Source organism: Cnephaeus nilssonii, assembly GCF_951640355.1.
Source record: "Cnephaeus nilssonii genome assembly, chromosome: 7".
Taxonomy (NCBI): domain Eukaryota; kingdom Metazoa; phylum Chordata; class Mammalia; order Chiroptera; family Vespertilionidae; genus Cnephaeus; species Cnephaeus nilssonii.
The window spans coordinates 71,290,639-71,309,652 of record NC_137078.1 but is presented as its reverse complement, the minus strand read 5'-3'; the positions used below and the strand labels follow the sequence as shown (position 1 = coordinate 71,309,652).

Genomic DNA, 19,014 nt, shown 5'->3' with positions numbered 1-19,014 from the left:
AGAGGAGAAAAGTGAGCCTCAGAGAGGAGAGGCAACTGACCCGAGGGCCCAGTGATAGGGTGGCATTGACACACAGACCCCTCCTTCACTACCAGGTTGGCACCTTCCCCACACCCCTGAGCAGGGCTGGCGGAGTCAGACCCCTTCGGGCCAGGGTCACGGAGGGAGGGCCAGGGCATGAGCCAGCAGCCTGCCCCTCGCCAGTCATCCTCCCCACCACAGGCCACACAGCAGGACCCAGGCCCGGCGGTGGCCCCTCACTCACCCACTCTGCTCTCTGATGTTGCAGAAGCCATACGCCTGTCAGATCCCCGGCTGCTCCAAGCGCTACACGGACCCCAGCTCCCTCCGCAAGCACGTGAAGGCCCATTCGGCCAAAGAGCAGCAGGTGCGTAAGAAGGTAAGCCGGCCTCTGCTCCAGGCCCCCCTCTGCAGACACCCCCTGGCCTCCCGGCCCCATGTCCGGCCTCACGCAGGAGCCCGCACTCCTTGTGTGCATTCGCCCTTCCACTCACCAAGGATGCTGCTGTCCATCGTCCACCGTCGGCTCACACCCCTCCCCTGAACGTACGTCCTCACCCCCCGCCAGCCAGACAGACCACCCCACTCCTCTCTCATCCCTCTGCCCACGCACTGTGGCTCACTTATTAAACATTTGACGTCAGGCACTGTGTAGGGCTCGAAGTTGCAAAAATGGAAAACCATGGTCCCCATCTTTAGTGGGGACCTGGTGGGTGACAGACAGACAGACATAGAGTGAATTCAGTGTAATTTAATAAAGCCTGCAGAAGAGGTATGCTGAGAATAGTCAGGGGCACAGAGAAGGGGGCCTTAGTCCGTCAGGGTGGGGACAGGAGGGTCTCAGAAGAAATCACACCAGGAGCAGGGGCGTGAGATCCGGAGCCAGCCTGCCGGGCTCACCCCACTACCCTGTGGCCTTGGGCACGTTTCTTAGTACCTTCTTCCTTCATGCTCCTCAGCTGTCCAGTCGGGCAATTGAGGACTTGCTTCCCAGGGTGGCCACGAGGCCTCCGTGAGTAAATACAGACACGTGGAGTGTTTAGAACAGCACTGGGCAGAGAAGCACCAGTGTCAGACCTGGAGGGGCAGCCGGAGGGTGGTGCCGCTGACCAGGACAGAGAAGCAGGTTTGCAGGAGAAAGCAGCGGGTTCCGTTTGGGACAAGGAGTGTGCGCGCTGCTGAGGGGCCCCGTACAGCGGAAGGGACGGGGCTGCGACTTGGGGCAGAACCACCTGGCTGGGTTTTACCCATACTGTGTAGGACCGCTGGGGCATGGGAGTGGGCACACTTGAGAGCCAGGGAGGGTGTGGGGCGAAGAGAAGCATCAGGGCCCAATCTGGGGGTGTCGGCGTGACAGAGCGGGGAAGAGCCCGTTCGTTTGCTCAGCAGGATTTATGGAGCACCCCTGTCTTCGGAGCGCTGTCCTCAGAGCTATGGGCACGGCCGTGGATAAAGCACAGACCGGCCTGGGGGCTGGAGAAAGCACAGACTGCTGTAGTCACGGGCTGGGGGTGCCGAGATTGGGTGCTGGAGGCAGCAAGCCGTGGGATAGACTGTCGTGGGGAGACAGCCGGGCTTGAGACGTTGGTCTTCATCCTGCAGGCAGTGGGGCCAGGCAGTGGGGCCAGGACGCGGGAGAGCAGCCAAGGGACATGGTCAAAGCAGGCGCCTTGAGCTCAGGGGTGAAAACACCACATCCCCGGGAATGGGGGGCTACTTAAACTCAGCCCCGTGTCTGGTGCTTCACAGACTGTGTCTCATTTAGGCTTAGGGAGTGGGCACTTGTTTTCCCATTTTAGAGATGTAGAAACTGAGGCTCGGAGAGTTCACAAATCTGCCCAGCGCTGTGCAGCGTGGGAGTGACAGAGCCAGGGTCTGAGCTCTCTCCACCCCTCATGTGAGGGGCCTGAGTGGGGACAGGGACTAGCCCAGGCTCCACGCCAGGGATGCTCTGTCCCTGCCGGCCTGGTGCCCGAGGACCCGAATCCTGCCCTAGTTTTCCCAGGCCCCATGCTTGGCTCACACCGAGCCCCAGGGACCTGGAGCCTCGAGCTGCAAACCTCCCAACAATAAGCATCCATTAAGAGCCATCGGGGATGATGTATCTCTCTGGGTAAGGCGACCCTTGTATTATGACAGCTCCTTGGCAGCCCCGCTGCGTTTCAGAGAGAATTAGAAATGCTTTTCTCCCTTAATGCTCCTCTCCCGCTGCTCCTAATCCGATCGACATTGCGGTCTGCAAGGCATGCTCGGGCCCTCTTTTGCCAGAAACTTAATTTACATGGAAAACAGCTGCTGGGTCAAGGAGCTGAGAGCCCATTGGGAGCCTGGGCATGCCTTCCCCAAACCTGGGTGCTGGCCCTTCTGGGCTGAGAGGGTGGGAAAACCCTCGGGCTGACTCGCAGCCGCAGTGCGACAGGAGGCACGGCTCTCGCTTTCTCTGGGTCGGGTCTGTCCCTGGTAAAATGAGGATTTGGACGAGTCCGTCTTCAGGGTTCTCAGAGTCGGGCCTTGGGATTTCCTTGGGAGAAGGGGCCCTTCCCATCCAGGCGCATGCCCACTCCTCACCCAGTGTCCCTAGGGCCCCACTCAGCCCCGCCCCGTCCCCACCCGGCCCCATCTGGAGAGGTGCCAGGCTCTAGTCTGTCTTTAAGGGACAGCTGAGGGTTGTTGGCCAAGGACGTGCCAGCCCAGCCTTGCTCTGAGGCAGTGAGCTCAGGGCCGTGTATGGGTTGAGTGCCCACGGTGGGACCCTGTGAGACGCAGCCAGCTGCAGTCAGCTAGCCCTTCACACAGCACATGCAGCGTGTGCTTGCACCATCATGTGTTGGTCCTCACCGCAGCCGGGGCGAGGGGATTATTGTTGCTACAGGCGGGGGAGGGGAGAGCCAGAGAGGCTGTTTGCCCAGTGTCCGCAGGGAAGAAGAGGAGATGGAGGAGGGTTTGGACCCAGGTCTTCTGTCCCTAGCCCTGGACTATGTCCGCTGCGTCTATGCCAAGAAAAAAGAAAGATGGTGGGGGTGGTAGAGGCAGGCGGGAAACACTCAATGTACAACTCTATTTCACTCCCACTTCACCCCTTCACTCTGCGGCAGCTACGGGAACCTGCCTATGGGAGGCCCCAGCTGCACTGTTGACACCCATCCTAATGTTGGTGCTGAGGCAAGACCCCTTTTCATGACCGTCTGGGAAGCTCCCACGAACCTCCTTCCCCTCCCTGCCCATGGGGTCAGACTTATAAGGTGGTCTGATCTCTCCCAGCCTGTCCAGCTCTCACGTAAACGTTCCCCGTTAAAATCCTTGCCTGGTCAATCTCGTCTTAGCATCTGCTTCTCACGCCTGAACTCACACAACCTTCTGAGGGACACAGTTAGCTCCATTTTACAAACGAGGAAACTGAGGCACAGTGAGGTGAAGGGTCTTGCCCTGGGGCCACCATCCTTCCCGCCCTGTCCCCTAAAGCGAGGTTGCTGGGGGCCGGCTGTCTCGTGCTAACACCCTCTCTCCCTGTGCTTGCTCCCCAGCTGCACGCGGGCCCTGATACCGAGGCCGACGTCCTGACCGAGTGTCTGGCCCTGCAGCAGCTCCACGCGTCCACACAGCTGGCTGCCGGCGACGGGAAGGGGGGCCGAGCCGTGGGCCAGGAGCTGCTCCCAGGTATGCGTGCTGGGAGGCAGGGCCAGGCTCACAGCCCGGAGGGCCCTTCACTGCCACCAGCCCCGCGGGAAGACAGTGATGCTGTGTGGGCCCACGGGGCGATATAGGCATGACTTGCTGAGGGAGACCCTCCTTCACACTCATCTGTGGCTCCCGTTGCCCAGGGGAGGAAGCCGGGCTCCTCTCAGCCCGGCCTCCGAGGCCTGGCGCCTCCTGACCCCCCCCCCCCCCCTTGGCACACCGGATACAGTTTCCTGAACACCCTGCGCTCCCTCTTTCCTCGGAGCCGGGTACACACTTCACCAGCCTCCTCTCCACCAAGGTAGCCCCTGCCCTTCCTTCAGGACCCGCCTTGGTCAGGCCTGGGCTTCGACTGGAAGCCCCATGCACTCCCCACCGGGACTCCTTGCTCAGAGGAGAGAGCCGAGGCTGTGTGAGGGTGGGCGACGTGGCCGCAGTCACTCCAGCTCACTGCTAAACTCTGCGGCCAGAGATGCCCCCAAGCCCCTGGGTCCCTAAAGGCTCCTCCGGCCAGACTCAGAGCTCTGGTCCCCCAAGGCAGCCTGCATGTCCCTCCCCACGGCCACCAGCCATGGGCAGGTCTCAGGCCCGGCAGGAGCTCCTGGCCGCTTGCTGGGACTCCAGCCTGGACAGGGCAGTGTGGCCTGTGGCTTCCAGCTGACAATGTAGCACTCTCCCCTCCGCTCCCCCCCCCAGCTTCTTCCCCCCCCCCTTCCCCGACCCCCCCCCCCCCCCGAAACCACAGGATCAGAGCAGCAAGCCTTTCCCACCCTCTGGGATTTCTTGAATTACTCCAACCATTTTAAACATTTTTTATTTTCCAATTTTTTATTCTTTCCTCTCAGCATTGAAGTAGCAGCAGATTTGAAACTGTCAGAGCGCTTAGTGTGTGTGCAGACAGCCCACAGGGCGGGGACAGCTCAGGGTGGGTCCCACCCTTCCCCTGCCCGGGCTGCTTCGCATGGGGTCAGGGCTGCTAAAAGAGCAGGACAAGAAGGGACGGTGGGGTGACCCCGCCCAGGGACGAAGGCTTACACCTCCAGTGCCAGCTCCCTGCAGCTGGTAATGACTCCGGGAAGCTCTGTGTGGAGAAGGATTCTGAGGCTCAGCAGGGCAGAGGGCTGTGGCTGAGGGGCAGTAGCTTCCTGCAGCCCATCCTTTTCACCTGGGAGGACTCAGGCCCTCGGAGTCCTTAGCAGGTCCAGCTGGGAAGCTGCTTCTCCTGGATGCCAGCCCACGGCCGGCGGTAACCGTCTCTCGAGCACTTGGCTGGTCTGGTCACGTGGCAGACACCCTCTCATTCAGTCCCCAGGGAGCCCATGCTGCAGCTGAGGACAAAGTCGCGGAGGCGGCACCCCGGAGAGCAGCACTGGGTGGCAGCCGCTGCCAGGCCCGTCGGACAACGAGGGAGCGTGCCTTCCCTGCCTGGGGCATCAGGTCCCCCCGCCAGACCTGCTGTGATGACAAATGTGATTGTGGACGTGGTCGCCTTTATAAACCCAATGGCTGACCATTTTATCAGCATCATTATTACCATTGTGGCTCACGGTGAATGAGAAACTGTTTACTCATCCATCTCTTAGTAATGCCACAGCCAGCATTTGCCGAGTGTGTGCAGGAGCTGTTCTAGGTACCACACTCGCAAGTGTTAACGGACATAAACCTCAACAAGCACGTGCTTTCTACAGCCTGAAGTGCGTTTGGGGAGAGGCCTGGCAAGCCCCGTGGCGTCCCCACTCTCCCTGCCCATCACGATGCGCTTTCCCTTCCGGGTGAGGAAGCAGTTCCTGTGAGGCCGAGCCACTCTTTGCCGAGGTCCCACCGCCAGTAAATGGCAGAGGCTGGGGCGCGGGCCATCTGGTTGCAGGCTGTGCCCTTAACCAACTCGTCTGCCGCTTCCTGCTGCTAAGCTGCACCTTGCCAAACTGAGCACCTAGTGTGTGCCAGGCCCCGTGCTGGTCCCGACCTCGAGCAGCTTCTCGGGCAGCAGGGAGGGAAGGACCAGCCAGGCAAACTCAGGAGTCCTGGTCTCCTAAGCTCCGGCCCCCAGGCTCTGCTGCGGGCGCCCGGCAGATGCCTGAAGCACAGTTGGGAACAGATGTTAGGGCCAGAGGTTAAGCACTCACGGCTGATGATTGATGACGCTGATTTACAGCCTGAAGTGGTGCGTTTTGGGGAGAGGCCTGGCGAGCCCCACGGCTCCCCACTCTCCCTGCTCATCACGATGTGGTGATCCCCTCATTTCCATCCACTGTCTGTTCACATGTTCAACATGCCTCATTCATGAACTCGTCCTCAGGAGGCGGGGCCACCAGGGACCTGCACTGAGGCCGGGCAAAGGCTGGGGAAGCAGGGGCAGTGTCAAGCAGTGCTAGGATGGAGGAGTCCCGAACAGGGGGGTGAAGGCGAGGGAGGCGCTGGTGGGGGAGACACTGAATTGTCATTGTCTGACTACTGGAAGCCCCTGCGAGCTTGTCTGTCATCAGAAGGACCTGCAGTCTTCATGGGGAACCTCGGCGGCTTCTCTGGCAGGTCGCGTTAGCAGACCCGGGGCAGTGAGGACGTGAGAAGCATGAGGTCAGCATGGCTGAGGGAGAGGGTGCAGGATTTACCAGGATTCTAGGCCTTCCAAGCTATCAGGCCCCCAAATTGGTTCAAGATGACAGCACGAGTGGTGAGCAGAGCAGGGCCAAGCCAGCTCCATCCACGGAACCCCCTCCAGGGCCTTCCTGGCCGAGCTGGGGAAGGAGGTGTGGGCGAGCGAGGCAGTGGCTGGGTGGACGGCATCGCTGCCATGGGAGCGGCGGTCCCGCAGACGGGCAGGGTAAGGACAGGGGCCAAGAGGCAGAGGGCCCTCAGGAACCCATTCAGAGCCGGGCCTCAGCCAGCCCACAGTGCAGCCTGCACCTGAGGCATCCCCGCCAGAACCGGAGCTGGAGCTGGCTTTAAATGGACTTTCTTTTGCTGTCACTTGGGAGACCTGGTGCGCCGTGTCCAGCCTGCTCCCCATCCGTGGCGTCCTTTCTCAGAGGTCCCCAGGCCAGCCTGCCGTCAGCTAGCACAGCGGTCCTCTCTTTGGACATCCAGGTTCTGCTCCCACATCTCCGGATGATGGGTAGTTCACTTTCCCAAAGGCAGTCCATTGCCTCACAGCAGCTGGCCGGGAGAAGGTAGGGCGTGGCCACAGTCTGCTTCTCTCCACTCCAGGAGCCCTGTTCCGCTTCTGGGGCTACACAGGCACCAGAGCAAGCCCCTTCTTTCCCAGAGTAGCCCGGAGGCTGGAGGCAGCCGCTCCACACTGTCCTCCTGTCCCCATAAACACACACACACACACACACACACACACACACACACACACACACACGCCTGGCCACCCAGGCCTCTGCTCCAGGGTAGGCCTCAGCTCCGCACACAGCCCTTCAAGAAGCCAGGGCATGAGCAAAGCAGAGTGGACCCGTCCTCTCCTTGTTTGGGCCCCTAACCGATGGCCACAACCTTGCTGGTTTCCTTCTTCTCTCTCTCTCTCCATAAGCAGGCGCACAGCTGCTGGGTCGTCCACAGCCGTCTCTAGGGAGCGGCCGAAGCCCAGCGATATTTGTTTGCTTCCCTGCAGGCTTGTATCCTGGCTCCATCACCCCCCAGGATGGGCTCGCACCCGGCCTTCTGCCCCCCACGCACGATGTCCCTTCCAGGCACCACCCGCTGGAAGCCACCACCGGTTCCCACCATCTGTCCCCTCTGCCCATGGCTGAGAGCACCAGGGATGGGTACGTACAGCAAGCCACCCTCCTCCCAGGTGGTAAGCGGCACCTGCCGGGGGCGTTGGGGGGCCGGTGAGGGCAGGCGTCCCTCACACTAAGTGGTTGTTACTGATAGGAAATAGCCAACGCTTAGGCAGCACTCAGCTATGGACTACGTCTGTGTCAAACTTGTTCCGGGCGCGATCTCACTGGTGTCTCCCAGTAGCCCTCCCAGGTCGATGGAATGGCACCTGGGCTTCTTGTTGCCTCGCCTTGTGCACACTCTCCTCTCCCGTGGGGGTGTCCTGCCCCCGGGCTGCCACGCCCACACCCAGGCCTCCTTGGGAGCCTCACTGGGGTTTCCCTCTGGCTCGCACTGTGCATTTGGTGAGCAGACTGCCCACGCCCGCTCCAAGATGCCCACTGGGCCTCGCCCCCACTCTGGACAGTGCAGCTGGGACCCACTGCAGGTCCTGCCAGGCTGCCCAGGAGCCCTCACGGCAGGGTCACTGCAGGGAGGGGCGGCCTCTTCCTGCAATCAGTGCGGTTCCCCTGTGGCCACTTGATTGGCTGGAAATGGTGAATGTGCTAATTGCTGGCCTCCAGCGCTGCCAAAACCTGCTTGCTTTGCCCTGCCTCCGGCCTCCCGGCCACTTTCACTTATCTCCGGCAGGAATTGATCAGATTGTCCCCCAGGGCCCGCTCCAGAGCCTTCCTCCTCCCCTGTCCTTCCTCCCCAAGGCCTCGGTCTTGGCCAACTTGTGCCTGGGCTGACCTGGCTTTATCACCAAATTTGTTGTCCAGGGCTCCTCCTGCGACTCACTCACCCTTTTATTCTAAGTCCACGTAAGCCCCTGGTGTGGGCAGGCCCTGCGGCACCGACCCCAGCCCTGGGGAAGCTCCCGTGAGGAGGGGACGGGGACAAGCCTGCAGGGATTGACCACACAGACATGTGCTTGAGGGAAGGCAGCAGAAGAAACCACGGAGGCCCAGAGGAGGACCCAGTGTGGTGGGGGAGGCCGGCAGGAAGGCACCTGGAGGTGACGCTCAGCTGGGCCTCTGGGTTACGAGAAGCTGGCTGAGCGGAGAGGTTGGGGGAAGGAGCAGCACGAGTGAAGGCCACGCGTGGTGAGAGCCTGGTGTGGGCTGACAGGCTCAGGAGAGAGGTCACAGGGTGGCGGGGCCCCATGTGATGGGTGCCGAGCAGTAAGTGGTCAGGGCTGGGGATGAGGCCTGCAGCGCGAGCCGAGGGTGCCGGAGCAGCATCGGGTGTGGGTGATGGCAACCGGAGCGGGGCTGTGGGTGGGCAGGAAGAAGCGCAGGGAGGCATTAGTGACCCGGAACAAGCAGGATTTAGGGAAACTCGGGCTGTGGAGAGAAGAGGGGCCATCGGAGGAGCCCCCCGGGGTCAGAGGTGCTGTGCATGGAGCCAGGGCCGACTGTGATGGCGAGGGCACGGACAGCCACAGAGAGGCAGCCTGACAGGCCCGAAGGGGCACCCAGAAAGCAAGCCCTGCCGGAGCCCGAGTGCCTTCTCTGTCAAGGGAGAGTTCGGTCCCTCCTGGGGGAGGGCGAGACCCCTGCTTGTGCTGACACCGTATGTGTCACCGGGCACAGCGTCCAGGCCACCAGCCCCACCCACCGGCCAGGCCACCTGCTCACCCGCCAGCCAGCCCAAAGCATCTCCAGCCAAAGCAAAATAAACCACAGAGGCCTTTCCCACCCGGGCATGTGCGCTCTGCTCCGCCTCATTCATCACCTGCCTGCCGCCTGCATAAGTGCCCGTCAGGAATTCCTGCAATGGAGGCAGAGTGATGACAAGCCCGCGACGGACCCCCGGCTCGCCCGCCCGCCCACCCGTGCCTGCGGGAGCCCGGGCTCGAGTCACCCCAGCCACCCGGCGCCCAGGCTCCTCCGGCTGCGGGAGAGGGGCCCTCAGCCTGACACCAGGCCCAGCCCAGCTTGAATGGGTTTCTTTTTCCATCCCCGAGAGGAGGAGAGGAGGTGGGGGAAGGCCTGCAGCCTCCCCGTCCTGCCAAAGTCAACAGGGAAGGCCCCTCGCGGCTCCCCGGTGGTTTGCTGGGACGTTTAAAGGCCCTGACAGAATTATCTGATTCACTCAGAAATATGCTAAGAGGGCCTTACTTCATGACCGAATTTATTTACTCTGGCTCAGGGAAGACGCCGAATAGGGTGGTATTTTACCCCGGCCCCATACGAGGTATGAAGCCCTACGTCTGCCAGGCCAGTGAGGTTTCATATTAATTTTTATAGGTTCCAATTGGAGCAAAAATATTTGATTTAGGAGTCATTTGCATGACTCAGAAGAGGAGCTCCAGATGATCTTTTTCCTTTTAAAGGGTTCAGGTAGAGCAGCGTAACCTCAGCCTTCGCGTCTGCTGCGGAGAGAGCCGCGTTCTGTTTAATTTCACTGGCTGTGAAGGTGGCAAATGTGGATTTATGGCAGGTGTGAGACAGGAAACAAGAACTTGGGAAATGCATGTTTGTTCCCCTTCAGATCTGGCTCTCCTTAGTTCTGCAGTGCCGTTCATCTCTGGGTTTTGTGGCTGAGCAATTCAGAAACGCGTTTGTGAGTGTTTACCAGCTCTTTGCTGCCCGCCAGGCCCAGGGCTGAGCACCGGGGACAGAGGACCGGACCTGGCCCTCCCGCAGGAGGGGGCCAGCAGGAAATCAGGGGAGAGCTGGAGTGTGGGTACCAGGCTGGGATGAGCATCAGGCAGACGGGCACCACCCAGCAGGCCCGCGGGAGGACCCACCCTGCGGCCACACCTCGGCCCGTCTCAGCCCGGAGAACCGCTTAGGAGGGCACACAGCTGGCGCACACCCTCAGTTTAGGGAGCACAGTGGGACCGGGCCCACCTGCCGGCCATGACAGTTCCTTCCTGGGGCCTTGATGAGGATCCAGTTCATCAGCAGAAGGAGGCTGAAGTGTCCCTGCAGGAGTCAGGTGCTGGGCTGGGGACCCAGGCGCAGTGTGGAGGCCGCCCTGCTGCTGCCCTCAGAGCACTCGCAGTGGTGGGCCCAGACCCCGGAGAGGGGGCGGCGCAGTGGGGGACGGTGACGCAGCGACGGCAGGAGGCCCCCCCTGAAGGGAGCAGCTAGGACCCGGCAGAGCTGCAGACATGGAGCCCACCGGCCTCTCCCCAAGCCCCTGCCCTGTTTCATGACGGTCCTGCTTCCTCAGAGGCATGGATCTGCCCCGCTAACACCTCGCGCCTGGAGGGTGGGCCAGGGCAGCACGCGAGTCCAGGAGAGATGCCAGGGATGGGCACGAGGCCACTAAGCGCGGCGGTGCAGGGGAATGAGGCCCACCTGCTAGTCTCCTTCCCCTCGTCTCACAACGAGATGATTCACCGAGTGGCCAACAATGTACCTGCCGTCATCCCGGTGCTTGGCCTGCATTGCTTTGTCCATGTTAGTCTCACCGTAACTACGGCAGTGCTGTGTGGCCGGACTAACCCAGGCAACCTCTCTGAGCCTTGGTTTCTGACCTGTGAGGACACAGGCGGGAGGCGAAGGCGCAGCGAGTGGACTGTCAGTGCCGTGGGGTGGTCTTCTGCTAAGGAACGGCCTGGGCTTTCTCGGCGGCTGTTCCCGGACTCACGCTCCAGACGCCAGAGCGGCACGCACAGTCAGTGTCGGGATCCAGCAGGGGAGGCTGGCCTTGAGCCCTGGGTCACGAGCTGCAGTGTGTCATGCAGGGGACACAGCAGCCACGCGGGGAACCAAGGCTCAGAGACATCAGGCCTCTTGCCCAAAGTCACGTGGCCGGTGAGAGCCGAGGAGGCTGTAAACACAGCTCTGTCGACTCCAAACGTCGTGTTCCTTGCCGTGGGTCCTAAACACCAGATGGCAGCTTTCCTTTACTGGTTCCTTTGGGCTCTAATGCTTACAAGATCTGAAATTCAATTCCAGCTTGAACATCATCAGAAATAAAATCTTTCTCTCTCACTATACTGCCACAGGTAGAGAGGTCATCTAGTGAGCTCACCATTGCTGGAGGGAAGCAGGCAGCGGTGGCCATGCCTCTGGCCCGCCCACCCCCGAGCCCATCCTGCTCACAGCTGCCTCTGTTTCCTCCAGGTTGGGACCTGGCCTCCTCTCACCCATGGTCAGCCCGCCGAAGGGGCTTGGGCCACCACCGCTGCCACCGTCCTCCCAGAGCCATTCTCCGGGCGGCCAGCCCTTCCCCACGCTCCCCAGCAAGCCACCCTACCCGCCCTTCCAGAGCCCCCCGCCCCCGCCTCTGCCCAGCCCCCAAGGTAAGCTCCGGCTGCGGCCTCCCCTGTCCACACACGGACTCCTGCTAGGTGCCCGAGAGGATGGGACCCCGACCTGGGGGAGGCCGGGGGGTAACAGAGTGACAGCAGGCGCTGAGGCCTCACCGGAGAAGCCAGAGTCAGGGACTCGACACGCCGACTCGGGGGCACTTCCTGGAGGAAGTTTGTGCTGAGGGGTGAAAACCAGCTGGTTCCATTGATAAGGCTCTCCCAGCAGCAGCGGGAGCAGCATCGGGGCAGGATGACCGGGTGTCTCAGAGGAGGAGGGGCAGGGCCAACAGCCCCTCCGGCAGCGCACTCATCAGCCAACAGCTCAGGTGCAGCCACAGGAGGCCCAGGCGCCCCTCCCTCTGGCGCAGGGCAGAGCTGGCACCTCTCCCCCCGGGGACTCCCCTCTCAGTCACACCCATCATGCCTGTTCAGGAAGCATTGCAGGGGGGTGGGGGGGCGAGGGGGGTGCCACACAGCGTAGCAGAGACGTTCCCCTCCCACCGGGGCATTTTCCTTGGTTAATGCAGCCCCTGCCGCCTCCCTCTGCAGGGTACCAGGGCAGCTTCCACTCCATCCAGAACTGCTTCCCCTATGGCGACTGCTACCGGGTAGCTGAGCCAGCAGCCAGTGGGGACGCACTGGCTGGGGAGGCCCCTGGTTTCAACCCCCTGCGACCCAATGGCTACCACGGCCTCAGTGCACCCTTACCTGCCACAGGTAAGCCCCACCTGCATGGCTCCCTTCCCCGAACGCCCACCCAGGCCCGACCCTGTGCTGGGTGCTTTATGCCCATCGTCCCACAGCCTTGGGACAGCCCCCGGAGGCAGAGTCATCCCCGCTTTGCAGAGGGGAAATGGAAGCTTAGCGAGGTCCCAGGACCCCACAGAACGGGGACGTGCACCCTGCCCGACCCAAAGTCAGTTCCTCCACAGCCTCACACGGCTCATTCGTGTCTGGACTCTGGCAGGTTTCTGAAGACACCGAAGAATCAGACGAGCTCACAGTCTAATTGATGTTCCCTTTGAATATTTGCTGTACACCTACTATGTGTGGGGGGCACCGTTGTAGGCCCTGGGGAACCAGCAGGGAATGAGACAAACCCTGATCCGTTTAACCGATGAGGAAACAGGCCCAGAGGGGCCCCACTGCTAGGAAGGGACAGAGCCTGGGGTCATGCTTGCTCTTGTGCTGCACGTGTCCCTTCAGGGCCCTGGGCCTCCCCCAGGTAATGCCCTTGGCTGGGGTGGAGAGGCCCAGGGAGAGGGCGGGGCGGTGGGAGCCCAAGGCAGAGTCAGGCTCAGACCAGCCGGGCCAGTCCTGGTCAGAGCAGGCACAGATGGTGGGGCTGGGCCCTCCCTGAGTTCGCCAAGCCAAGCCCCACCCAGATCCGCCCCAGGGCCCAGGTCCGGCTGGAAGCTACAAGGCCTGGGCAGGATGTGGGGGTCCCAAGACAGAGGGGAGCCTGAGACCTTGTCCCAGAGGCCCCTTGGGCAGCGGGCGTGTGCAGCTAGGCGTGTAGGCATAAAGTCACAGGGACAAGCACCAAGGTCACAGAAGAGCATACACAAAGCTGTGGGCCCGTGTTTTCCATCCACACACATGCTCCCGTATCTGCATATGTCTTACTCTTTATGTGTCTGTGGAACCCGGTTGTGTGCATATGCACATGGAGCTGACATGGGTAGGTTCTAGGCAGTGTGAGCCCCATGAGTGTGTAAGGAACTTGCAGGACACATGCTCATGTGTGCACACACGTGCTCACATCATGATTGTGCTGATGTTCATCCCCATCTGTGTGCACACACCTGTGTGCCCATCATGTGACCCCCATCCATGCATACACACGTGTGTTCTCCATCCCATAACCCCATCTGTGTGCACAGACTGTGTTCACATATGGTGTAAGTACCTCTGGGGGTGGACACATGTCGCATACAGGCTGTAGGCTGATGTGTACCCAGTCGCAGGGTGTGTGTGTGCCATGTTTGCACCCATGTGGATTGATATGTGATTAGGCACTGGCCGCTGGCCACAGCTCTGCTAGCTCTCACCGACCATCCTCCACCAGCCCCCCACCAGCCCAAGGTGGGATTCCTTGGTGCGCAGCCAGGCCTAGAGTTCTGAGTGGCCGAGAGGCAGCGTCCATGCCCCCACAGCAAGGGAGGGGATTCTTTCGCCTCCCCGGCCCCTGCTATCTGAGTGGCAGCCTAGTTTCCAGCGCCCATTCCAGACCCTGCCCACATCTCCTCTGCCAAGCTGAGCGTAGACATGCAAGGTTGAACAAGGTGGCACCGTGGGGCCTCAGGAATAGTTCAGCCTGAACCCATTGCACAGATGGGAAGACTGAGGCCCACCTGTCTTAGGCTACAAACGTTCATGACAACAGCCCAGGCACAGAGTCCTTAGGGCAGGCAGGGACTGGATAAGGCGACCTCTCCAGACCCCTCCCATGTTGAGGGCCTTCCCGGGAGACAGCATGTCCGATGGAAGAGCCAGCTGTCTTGGAGCCAGATGGCCCTGGGTCCAAAGCCCACCTCTCCCACCGAACTTGGGCAAGTGTCTTGCCCTCTGGGCACCTCTTCAGCTCTGCAGTGGGATAGTGAGTCTCATCCCCCAGGACTGCTGTGCAGCTGGAGTGATAACACTTCACCGAGCCCAGAGCAGGTGCCAGTGGGTGCTGGTCCCTTCTGTGGGTTCCTGTGTCCGGTGGAGGAACCTGAAACGATGGGGTGGGCTGGGGTCCTTCTGCCAGGAGGGGACCAGCCCCTGCAGCAAGAGCTGTGATACCCCCCTGCGCGCGCCCCGCCCACACTCCCCCCCCCCCCCCCCCCGCCCCGCTCCCCACATTCTGCCCCACAGCCCAGCACTGGGTGAGAAACCCCCAAGCCAGCCTGTGCCTGTCTCCCCCAGCTGCCCTGGGCCCATTGGGAATACAAGGCCTAGGGCGCCTCCCCCCACCCCGCCCCCACCCTACCTGGGAGGGCAGAGGGCTCAGATCAGGCCCTATTCAGGGGGCACGGAGATGAGGGACCCTAGGCAGGAGGCTGGGGTCTGGGAGCTGGGAAAAGATGACAAGGCAGCACCCCGAGTTCTCCAGCCAGACCCTGTGCCCACACAGGCTACGAGGCCCTGGCCGAGGCCCCGTGCCCCACGGCGCTGCCGCCACAGCCACCGGAAGACGTCGTGTCCAGCGGCCCCGAGGACTGCAGCTTCTTCCCCAACGGGGCCTTTGACCCCTGCCTTAGTCACATTCCCTCCCTCTACACCGACACCTGAGGAAGGCCCGCCCGCCCGGCCACCCTCCACCACAGAGGCTGCCTGCCCACCGGCGTGTGTCCCCACCCTCCGAGCACCCAGCCTGAGCCGCCAGACCGAAGCTCTCTGCGCACGAGGGTGCCGGTCCGCGGCGCCCAGCGCTGGCCGGTGCGCAGAGGTGCTGGCAGGGTCCGCGGCCTGTGCTGGTCCCTGACCGTGTCTTCCTTTTCTCTCCCCGATGGCTTTAAATCACAGACCTCGTGTATATAGAGTGTACAGGACTTGTTTTCCATTCTCCTGCCAGTTTTATATTTTTGGTTTTACAAGAAAAACATTAAAAACTGGAAATGAGACTTGGGGCCTGGCTCTGCTTTGGTGGCTCAGCCCAGAGGCTGGAGCAGGAGAACGGCCCAGGTGTGTGCAGTGCGGCAGGTGTGGGGCTCGGGAGGCCACAGGAGACCCCTGGGGCCCTGGGTGCCCCGTGGGGATGGTGGGGATGAGTCAGGTGATCCCTCAATGTGCTGTGAGCCTTACAGACGCCCGCACTAGTCTCAGGCCTCAGTGAAAGGCAGGCTTCTCCCCATTGGCGGGCAGGAGGCCCAAGGCTGGGACTGAAACTGGAACCCAGATCCGTCTGACCCACACCTTTGCTTCCTGCACAGACTTCTCTGGGAGGAAGACGAGCTCCAATTCCGGTGTGGCTTTGGGTGAGCCAGGCAGGAAAGCAGGGCAGCCTCCAAAGGCAGGGGCAGAGGCCGGGCCCTGCAGGCGGGACAGGGAGGGAGGGGAGGAGCCAGCTCTGAGGGCAGCAGGGCTCCCCTGGGGCTGCCGCCTTCCCTGCCTGCCTCCCTCCCCCTGGTCCAGCACGGAGCAGGCCCCCCACCAGGCCGGTGCAGTACCCTGGACAGTGTCCGCCTCCCCACACCACCCTGAGGGTCACCTGGGAGGAAAAATTCCTCCAGGAAGATTCCTGCCTCGCAGCTGCTGGAGTGCAACAAGGCAAGGGAGCCCACGTTACTGAGCACCTACTGTGCGCCGGGCCCTGCCCCAAGCTCCTGACAGCCCTGGGAAGGGCTTTCGATTCCCTCCCTCTCGGTAACACCTGCTGGGTTAGGGAGGCAAGGTGAGATGGAAAGATCTAGGCAACCCCTTCTTTATAGAGAGGGGCCCGAGGTCCGGAAAGGCCACCCGCCATGTGGTGACAGGACCGGGTGACCGGGAGGCCGTGCAGCTCCTCGCCGTGGGGTGCGGCTCTGCCCGTCCTGCCCGCTTCACACGGCTCAGCTCTCGCCTCCTGCTCGCCCCGTGCATGTTCCTCCCTCGCTGTGTCAGGGCCCACCTTCCCTCTGCTCCTGGCTGGCTGCAGCCAAGGAGGAGCTTAGCGTGGACGGAGGGGAAGAGGGACGGCTCCCGGGCGGCCTTTCTGCACAGCCCCCTCTCGGGGAGGCCGTCTCCTGACACCCTGTTCACACGGTCGCACGTGGTCCCTTCATTTCACCCTCGTCAGCGGTCCCAGTCACAGGGCCGGACAGGCCCCCCATTTTACAGGTGCAGAGACAGGGAAACTAAGGCACAGCCCCTAGTGGTAGGGCTGGGATTCGGACCCCAGTCTCCGGCTCCAGAGCCTGCACTCTTACCCACTGCACTGCCTGCCCCTTGAAGACTGGGGGCCACCTGGTTCCCACCTCCCCTCCCCGCCCCAGCCTCCCCTCCCAGCCCCATGCAAACCCCTCAGGGCGGGACTAACCCAATGTCGCTCAGAACACCAACCTCTGGGGTGAGGACCCAGGGCTCCTGACTCCCACCCCCCAGGCTCCTTTGTGCCCCCCGCCCCCCCCATTCCACCCCCCACTGGTTTTATGGAACTAATTAGGTCGTGGCAAAATTCCTTTAACAGGGATGCTCAGGATTCAATGCTGCATGTCATTGTAAGCACTTAATCCACTCCAGATAAGCAGAATTAAGCTGTACAATGAGGACATATTTCTAGTAATAATGAAAAGGGCTGAGCCAGGAGCAGAACACACAGGGAGCCAGCAGTTGGATCCCATTTAATTTCAGAGAAAAGGAGAAAAGGAGACAAAGGCAGAGAGAAACAAAGAGGCCGGGGAAATGCAGCCGGGCGAGCTGGAGATGGAGGCGGTGCGGGCTCGACCAGCCCCAGCGTCACTCCGTCTGCCCCCTGAACGTGACTGTGCCCCTCCCCTGCTGGGGTCTCACCTCGCTCCTCCTCTCGGCTCACTCTGGGCCCCTGCCCTGGCGCTGACGCCCACGGGTCTCCCTCCTAGAGCAAGGCGAGCTCAGCAGCGGCCGGGCCCCTGGGGTAGGACCCCTGAGACGGGACCGCTCCATCCCAGCAGGGGCTTTCTTCGTCCGCTATTTAGAGAACCCGCAGCCCTCCTGAGCCCTGGCCACGGCCAGGGGCCCGGCAGCAGGAGCCATGCCGCCAGGGGCACGGTGACTGCTGCTCCTAGTCGGCAGGAGGCCTGGCTGAGAGGGCTGGGGGTCGGGCGGCGGGGGGCGGGGGGGCATTTCCCCTGGTGAGCTCCTGGGAGTTGGCCAAGGCTGGGGTCCTGCAGGGCCTGTAGGGCAATGGAGCTGAGTCTGCCCGGGGTCTCCCCAGGGGGCCCAGGAGCAGGGTCAGTGCCCAGTCGACCAGGTGACCATGCCGCCCTCCCAAGCCCGCCTCTCCAGGTGGCCCTCAGCCCAGCCCCGTCCACTCCAGGCTGAGAGGGGCCGTCTCCCCACTGCCTGTCTCTGTCCCCGTTTCCCCGTCTCCCCCATCCCCCCTTCCGTCTCCCTGTCCCTCTCTGCCTTCCCTCACTGGGCCCCCTCGTCCCCTGCAGGTCTGTGTCTCACACCCTCCCTGCCTCTGTCTCATTTCTCTGCTGTTGCCCTTCGTCCCTCCCCTCCCTCCCAGTTCTCTCCTTCCTCCCTCTCTCCACCCTCCCAGTTCATTCCTGTTGTCTCCTTTCCCTCCGCTTTCTCTCTCTCGCCCTCTTCAAACTGCAAGGTCTGATCAAGAGAAGGACATCTTTCTCTCTCTCCCCTTCCTCTCCTCTCTGCTGCCTCCTTGCTCGGCCTCCCTAATTCTCTGTGGCCCAGAGGGGTCATGTAGCGGGGGCAGCGAGGGCTGAGGGGGAGCCCTAGAAGTGCTGGTGGGAGAGGCCTTGGGGCCACCCTTCCACCCCTGAGTTCCACCTGCCCGGGTCTCAGGGTGAATGGGGGTTAGGACTCTGCTTCTGCCCTTCGTGGCCGGGCCCGGGGCACACGGACTCCCCACACCTTGGTCTGCCCTCCGGGAACTCCTTCCGCCTCCCCGGTCTCTCTCCCTCTGGCCCTTGTGTTCACTCCTTCCTCCACCCTGACCCACGTGGGGGCTGAGAGGGCGCACGGAGGCCACCCCTCTCACGTCACAGGTGCGGAAGCCCATGGAGAATGGGGTGCCAGGCAAGGAGGCCGTGGGGGTGCACGGCAGATTCACGCCTGAGGACGCCCCCTCCCGCCCCCTGCTGTGGAGGGAACAGTGGGACGTACAGCCGTGAAGGCAGGTCCTGATCTGTCCTCCCAGCTGACTGCACGCAGCAGGTGCTCACCGCCTGTTTGTTAAATACCTCCGTGGAGCAGGAGAGAGAGGAGCAAGGAGACAAGGGTGGTGTGCACAGCACCTCGTGCAGAGCGGGCCCCGCAAATACTGTGAGCTGGTCACCCCACCCAACCCTGGTTTCCAAACGAGACAGGACAGGTAAGGGCAGGGCAGTGACCGGAGTGGAGAACCCGGTCCCCAGGCGCCTGGCCACACTCGGTGCATCCTGTCGGTCCCTCTGCCGCCCATGCTGACGACTCCTACAGACGTGTGTGATGTTGCACCTGCCAGGTAAGTGCCATCACCCACTGCAGGGGGAGGAACGGAGGCCCAGAGAGGTGGCTCGCCCGGAGCCACCCAGAGCGTCAGGGCGGAGCTGGAGTCCAGGGCAGCCGGGTGCCAGTGCCCGCCACGCCCTGCGGGTCTGCACGACAGGACCAAG

General features: G+C 62.2%; 1 protein-coding gene across 4 annotated transcripts in view; it reads left to right on the top strand.

Moving 5' to 3' along the window:
- GLIS1 (GLIS family zinc finger 1) overlaps positions 1 to 15,234 on the top strand; it is a 218,912-nt gene extending 203,678 nt beyond the window's left edge. For 3 of the 4 annotated variants that reach the window (XM_079778049.1, XM_079778052.1, XM_079778051.1), the window contains 6 exons: positions 290 to 400; positions 3,546 to 3,678; positions 7,313 to 7,466; positions 11,544 to 11,722; positions 12,281 to 12,448; positions 14,850 to 15,234. In XM_079778049.1, the coding sequence (XP_079634175.1) occupies positions 290 to 400; positions 3,546 to 3,678; positions 7,313 to 7,466; positions 11,544 to 11,722; positions 12,281 to 12,448; positions 14,850 to 15,007 (903 nt within the window). In that variant the 3' untranslated portion in view covers positions 15,008 to 15,234. The remainder of the gene's footprint in view (positions 1 to 289; positions 401 to 3,545; positions 3,679 to 7,312; positions 7,467 to 11,543; positions 11,723 to 12,280; positions 12,449 to 14,849) is intronic. The other variant, XM_079778050.1, reaches the window with a different exon arrangement.
- Positions 15,235 to 19,014: the final 3,780 nt, after the last annotated feature.